Here is a 6824-nt window from a genome sequence, read left to right as displayed (position 1 = left end):
TTGTATCTGTGTGCTGGGTGTGTGTGTGTGTGTGTGTACCTGTGATGCAGCCAGTGCATCAATACTGAGTTAGCGGTTAATCTCAAGGAGCAGGTAAGTTATGTCTGCAGAGACAGGCTCCAGCATTACCTGAGTAAGTGTCCTTAATGCAGCTAAGAGGTGAACAATTCAGAATAATGCAGGAAGTTTGTGTGTGTTTAAGGTAGGAGGGAAGGGAGGGAGGTGTGTGTTTGAGTGTGTGTGAAGGGAAAGGTGAGAGATTAGACCTCTAAGAGGCCATATCTGTTTTGATTTCAATCACACTCTCTCTAATTTCCCCTCTCTGTTTGTGTTTTTTTACACATTCAGCACTTAAATACAGTGTTTTGTCATTAAACGGCCAATCTTGCGTTCGTCTCTCACTGATACACAACATTAATCACCAATTAGCTTGTCCTGTGACTGGCCACCTCTCTCATTACAATATGATAGAATATAATGGTACTTAATGATGCTTAGGAAACATAATTAAATGAGTGAGCTGTAGAACATGTGGAAGAACCGCGGTGCATCAATCAAAGACGACCCTGTCAATCCAGCGCTCGCCGAATGTGTGCGCCTGGAAAAACAGAGGGGTGTGTGTGGCGTGCCGAAACCGCTGGCCTCTATCATGACCTCATTAGGGAGAAATGAAGGGTGGACGTGTCCCCATCACAAGATACCATTGGTGCTTCAAAGTGTGAATGACATTAACGTGTGACTGTCTATGCGTGTGGGTGAATGTCAGCTGGTCTATCTATCTGACTGCACCGGAACAGATGAGGGGGGTGTACAAAAAAAAAAGGGCCATCTCTCTGAGGTATCTGTTTCTAGCTCTAATTAGCATGTGAATAAATGGAATAAATAATCTATATTATTTATGGATTTGCTTTTATCATTAATCAACATAACAAAAAGCTCGTCTAATGCGCTCGCTGTAGTCGCCACTGTACTGTCAGCTGGAGGGGGGAGAAAGAGGGAGAGGGAAAGCAGGAGGAGGAGGGTGGTGGTGGTGTTGGAGGGGCAAATAGCTTATCTTTTGTTTTGGTTTTTTGCTTTTTTTTTTTTTTTCATTTTAGTAGAACAATAAAGATAAGTGTTCTACATGCTTGCTTAACACACACAGTTCGCCGGCCTCCTCCCCTCTTCCCTCTCTGTGTGCCGCCAGTGGTGAAATCCATCTCTCTATCTCTATCTCTCTAACATCCATTACATACCCCAGCCCCTCACCTCCCTACTCATTAGGCCAACGCACAGTAAATTAGCAGCAGCAATTACAGGGAATATAAAGCACGGGCTCTGCTGGGCTCCCTCTGACAGGTACCACACAGATCATAGACAGACACCCACAGTCATCGGGATAATTACTGTGGGAAACGACCACACACCCTCGCAAGCGGGCGCGCAAAACCCGACTGTGAGTACACACTTGTTCGAGGTGTGCTCAAATATGGCAGGCGTGTTCGTGCGCATGCAGGAAGGTGCGCACACGCTCAGTAAGTAAGGCCGGGGATGGCTCTCGCTTCCCGTTGCCTCTCTGCGTCTTTCAATGATGTCCATTGTGACTATTTTCCAACACAGAATATTATTAATATTCATCCCTCCTCTCCTTGTGTTTTGTTCGCTGTCTAAGCCTTGCCTCCATTCTGAATATCCCCCTACACACACACTCACATCCTCTCTCCTTTCCATTTCTTTCCTTTCCTCTTCTTTATCCGAGATCCCCATGGGGACTCCTGTTTTTCTTTCAAATACATCTCTCCGCTCTTCCTCCCTTCATGTGTCCATGCAGGGAGGAGAATGAGAAAAAAGAAGGAGGTGGAGTAGGAGAGCGAGGAATGTGTGCATTAATATATTTCATTAGGGTACTAGTAGCACAGAAGCTCCTGAACAGCACCTCTCTTGATGTGCGAGGGCTCTGCCGGCTCTATCCAGTGGAGTAGTTCTCCAGGAATAGCGTCTTTAATGTTACGTCTCCAGAGGGCTGAGGTCTGCTGGCTCCACGCTGCCCTCGGCCTCCCACTCCTATTGTCCTCCTCCCACACTGACCAGTCTATCTGGGGCCTGAAAAGCAGCTGGAAATAAAGAGCAAAATGCGTTCACCTTTTGTCTATGTGTATTTATGATTTATGAGTGTGTGCGTGTTTCAGTGTGTGTAGGTGTGTATATGTGCTGCACTGCAAGCTACATTTAGGGGAAGCCGAATCCCTCGGTGCAACGCGGCATTGGTGCTCGGCTTGCTAATCAAAAACATTAGGCTCCAGGATTCATTTTCCTCGGGACTAAGTGTGCAACCTCCATAATTCAATATCCCACCTCTTACTGCTAAATCATGCACGCCGCCACCCACTTTACTGTTTGTCAGCAAACTATCAACTCTGTTATTAGACTTAGTAGAGAGAGGAAAAAAAGACTGTGTGTTGTTATGAACCTTTAGGCAATTAGGGAGGCAAACACACACAAGCGCACGCAGTGTTTACGAGCCCTTATTTCATCAGTACTTCCAGGTCGTCTTGCTTTCCCCCCTCACCGCCCCTTGGTGTTGCGGAAGCCTCCAGTTACCGAGGAGACCCTGGAATACTTTGAGGTCAGCAGAATCCTGGGATCCGCTGTTTTCACGAGCTAATCCAATCGCAGCCTTCTAAATTAGATATGCAAAAAATAAAAAAGAAATTAATTTTCTGCTGATGACCGGGTATGCAAATGATGACTCAATTATGGTGGGCTGGTGCCTTTGCAATTAATAACCTTGGAATCATCATTAACTAATATGTTTAGGAGGAAACTTGTCAGGCTAACCATGTTCACCATGCCATCAGTAATGTATTAATGAATTAGATTCATTAGTGAAAGGAGCCGAGCAGGGGAAAGGATGCAGGCCTGTTTCTGACCTGTGGAATAAGCCGTAGCCGTTCCTCCTCTATTCTTAGTCAGCTGCCTGTCAGCTAATTGGAGAAGGCATTTTCAGTGAAAAAAAAAAAAAGCCCAGAGAAAACCGGTAACATAAAATAAATCAGGAATGAGGCATATTTTGAAATAAAAGGACACCTGACAAAGTCACAGACAAGAGGTAACTTTAATTCAACATTGTGAGATTCCAAAAGTTATCTTACAGCTCAATTTTCATCAAAAACAATAACAATCTATACAGTAGATTTTTTTTCTTCCCTTATATCATAGAGCTGTTCAGTGTATTTGCAGTCAAAGACAAACAGAGGAAAAAATAGACACCAGCTATTTGGTTTGCATCTTCTTCTTTTTTTGTTGTTTGTTACCTAAATACAAAAACTTTGTCACCCATTACTGATACTCATATTTGGGATGGAACTTTTGCTTACAAAGATGCCATTGTATGACAACAGACCTCTGTAGTTCATTTGAAACAGATATGCTGCGGCCCCTCCCGCCCTGGCCCAGACCGGCACAGGCACACAAGTGCCTGAAAAACACTCGTCTGTCAGCAGGCGCCTCTGTTAAAACTGTCCTTTCTACCCCCTTAACAAAACCAGGCTCTAGAAAAGAAAAAGCAGAGAGAGAAAAAGCCCTATTCTCTGTCCAGCAACAGCTTGAAGACACACGGCAGACACGAAAAAAAAGAAAAAAAAAAGACTACAGAAATGTCTGATGGGCCAAGGAGCTCCCTTTTGTGGTTCATCACATGTTCTTTTTAGTCTTGTTTAGCTTGAAATGAAGCTGTATTGTCCAAAGGCCAATACAGACGGTGAAGGACTGGGGGCTGGGTTGACTGTCGGATACTGGAGTCAGACCTACGACTCTGTGTAGAGATTAAAATTGTGCTGTGGCAGCGCTTGTCTTCACTGTGCGCCCCTCTGTACTACAATAAAAACAGCCATGTGTTGTCGTACTGTTGTGATCCTGTGGTTGATGAGAAATGTCACTATCATGCTGCCAAAATCATTAAAAAAAAGCTACATAATTGCTACAAAAAGTGTTTCTCCGAACGTGCAGGAAGCACAGCTGAGAAAGGCCGCTCCGACTTGTCCTTCAAAGCGTGCCATTGCTGCAGTATTATAGTACATCGGGGTGTGTGTGTGATTGTTGAATTATGGCTCTTTGTATTCTAGTCTGGCTTTACCACCAAACAGAGTGGGTTTGTGCTTTGTCCCCAAGTTCTCATGAATTCCTCTGTGGCAACAGACAATTGTGGTGAGGGTAGAAAAACTGTACACATGATTGAATGAAGAATGGGTTTGCATTGTTAAGGCATCTAGACTGCTGGTAAAGATTACAGTGACAGAAATAAAAGAAAGAGTATATAGATACAGTATGTAAGCAGGCATAAATAACATAGGGAAGAACAGAGGAGGAGGAGGAAGAGGAGGGAGGCAAAAAAGAGGAACACAAAGAAAGAAAAACAGAGCAATTTGTTTGTTCTCTTGGTTTTCCACACACATAAAGAAAGAGTCACTCAAGAGAAGAACCCATGCATATTATCAGTTCAAGAACAGTATCAATCTGAAAGCCTCAGAGTTCAAACAAAAAGATATAGATTTACAGTATATATTAATGTGTGTTTATATTCTTAAAAAATCTACTTCAACGAAATACTCTGAATAGGATGCTACTTTTTTTGCCGTACAATAAACATTTTCATAAGGAAAAAAAAAAGATTTTTTTATTAACTTACAAATAATACAAAAATAGACAATGGCATGTTTTGAATCAACAAACAGAAGCATGGCATACTGATGCAAAACAACATACAAAAAACAAAAAGGAACAAAGATTTTAAAAAAAAGTCACATTTAAATAGTGAGAGACAACAGCAAATAATGAAACGAAACACTGCGAAAAGTGTTCACTTACTGTATTAAACTTACACAACACAACTAAACGAGGGTGAGAGTCAATGTACAAATACAAGGGATAAATACATTATTTATAGGGTATTTTACAGGGATCCCCTTTTTGTATCCAAACCCATGTTTCTCATGTTTAGCAAATGAGATATTGACAAGACGCAGTAAATCTATCTTCTGTACTGAGAAGCTGCCTTAAGACATTTAATGTTTACATTTCAAACTAGAGCTATCGCAAAAAAAAGAGTAAAGAAGTGAAAAAAACCCCAAAATGAACATTTTTTTTATATATACAAAAATATATCACATATATCACGCATTTATTCTAATTTGATATTTGCTAGGCTCCTTCAGTTACAGTGCTGGCTGGACGCACACACATCCTCTGGCTTTTCAAGTCTTCACTAAAAACCTCGTCAGTTTTGGCTAAATTCTCATCGTCACCTTGTCTTCACATGTCAAGCAGAAAAAGCATATTGCAAACAGCTCTATCCTCACAGTTTTATTAAAATTCAAACAAACCAACCAAAATGAGAGAGAGAGAGATTTAAAAAAATAAAATAAAATAAAAGCAAGGCGTGATGTTTAAACAGCTTGGGGCAGTTTTGCTAGACAATTTTTAAGATTTATTGGAAAATTAGCAGCAAAATCAATGGTTGATTTTCTATTTTTTTCTGTGTTGCTGAACTTTTTTTTTCCTTCTCCATTTGGCCACTGTGTCGCTCTGCGGTTTTAGAGAGGCGGAAACGGTAAGGAAAGCTCCTTTGTTTGTGACTGAAGTTATTGTAAACTTCATGGCCAAACCAACACTTCGCTGTTGTTTGTGCGAGTTATGGATTGCAAGGCGGCGTGGGGGCCTCCAGTAATCAAACCCAAACCTTACAGGCATAAACACAAAGATAAATAAATGCTCTTTTCATGAGGTCAGTGTCACACTGTGGGCAAACTATCAGTCTCTATACACTCCATCCAACATGGTGTCAGAGAAGCTACACTATTTCAACCAAGAGGGAAATAACATCACAAAAGGTTCATATTGTCCCCTTTTTCTTTCTCTCCTATCGCCTTCAGATGAAATCCCAATGGAAAGGCCTGAGTTTAACAGAGTCCTGCGTCTTTATCTTGACTTCCTTCACTTTAGCTCTGCAGCATAACAGAGACTCACCAGACTCCGCTACTGTCTTTTTTTTCCTCTCAACATTCCCAAATCTCCAGCTATCCCAGATCCTCTACATGGGTGGAACGATCATCCCGGGAATCGCTGCTTTGTGGGAAAAGAGGGGGAGGTAGAAGGAGTGAATGGGAGATTGAGGGGTAAAGAAAGAGAGAGAAAGGTCAGTCATGTGATTGCTGGGTTTCATCTGTCATCACAACAGTCACATAACAGCAATGTGCTCCAGCATCTGGCGAACAAAGACGACTCTCCCTCATTATCTCTTCATTCCGAGGCCCCAGGAATCAAAACATTTCCCTCCGCCGCTGCCGCTGACTTGGCCGCGCATCGACAACATTGTTCAGCTTCTCACAGGCCTCCTAAACAGCTTCATGCAAGAGCTGCCGCTGTTAATTGTTAACAGCTACATGGTGCAAGCCTATTATGTGCATTATGGAGAATGACTCAAACGAGAGGGTGGGGAGAGTATGAACTGATGTGGAATGACAGAGGTGATGAAAATTAGGCTCAAACATGGAAATGAAATCCATGAGATATACTCACATCTTTACCTCCGTATAGCACCAACTATTGCACCTCCGCCTCCCCACAAGCCACCTCCCCCCATCACTCCTTCCCTCTATCCTGTTTTTTTTTCTTACACAGAAACCATCACAGATATAAATTTTTCATATAACATATTGGCTCCTTATTGATTTCCCCCACTCTTCAATCCACTAATTCCCAGGTTATTTCCTAAGTGTCTCCCACTTGTTGGGATTAACAGAATGGTGTGTGCATGTGTGTGTGTGTGTGTGTGCGCGTGTCAGTGT

General features: G+C 42.3%; 1 protein-coding gene across 4 annotated transcripts in view; it reads right to left on the bottom strand.

The window, feature by feature from the left end:
- Positions 1 to 4636: 4636 nt before the first annotated feature.
- The window catches only part of ebf1a (EBF transcription factor 1a), a 54170-nt gene continuing 51982 nt past the window's right edge, over positions 4637 to 6824 (bottom strand). Inside the window, exon 16 of one of the 4 annotated variants that reach the window (XM_026189140.2) lies at positions 4637 to 6099. In XM_026189140.2, coding sequence (XP_026044925.1) covers positions 6068 to 6099 — 32 coding nt within the window. In that variant the 3' untranslated portion in view covers positions 4637 to 6067. Of the gene's footprint in view, positions 6103 to 6824 lie in introns of all 4 variants that reach the window. The other 3 variants (XM_026189131.2, XM_026189112.2, XM_026189121.2) reach the window with 3 other exon arrangements.

The sequence above is a fragment of the Astatotilapia calliptera genome, chromosome 2 (assembly GCF_964374335.1).
Source record: "Astatotilapia calliptera chromosome 2, fAstCal68.1, whole genome shotgun sequence".
NCBI lineage: Eukaryota > Metazoa > Chordata > Actinopteri > Cichliformes > Cichlidae > Astatotilapia > Astatotilapia calliptera.
This window is presented reverse-complemented; position numbering and strand designations above follow the sequence as displayed.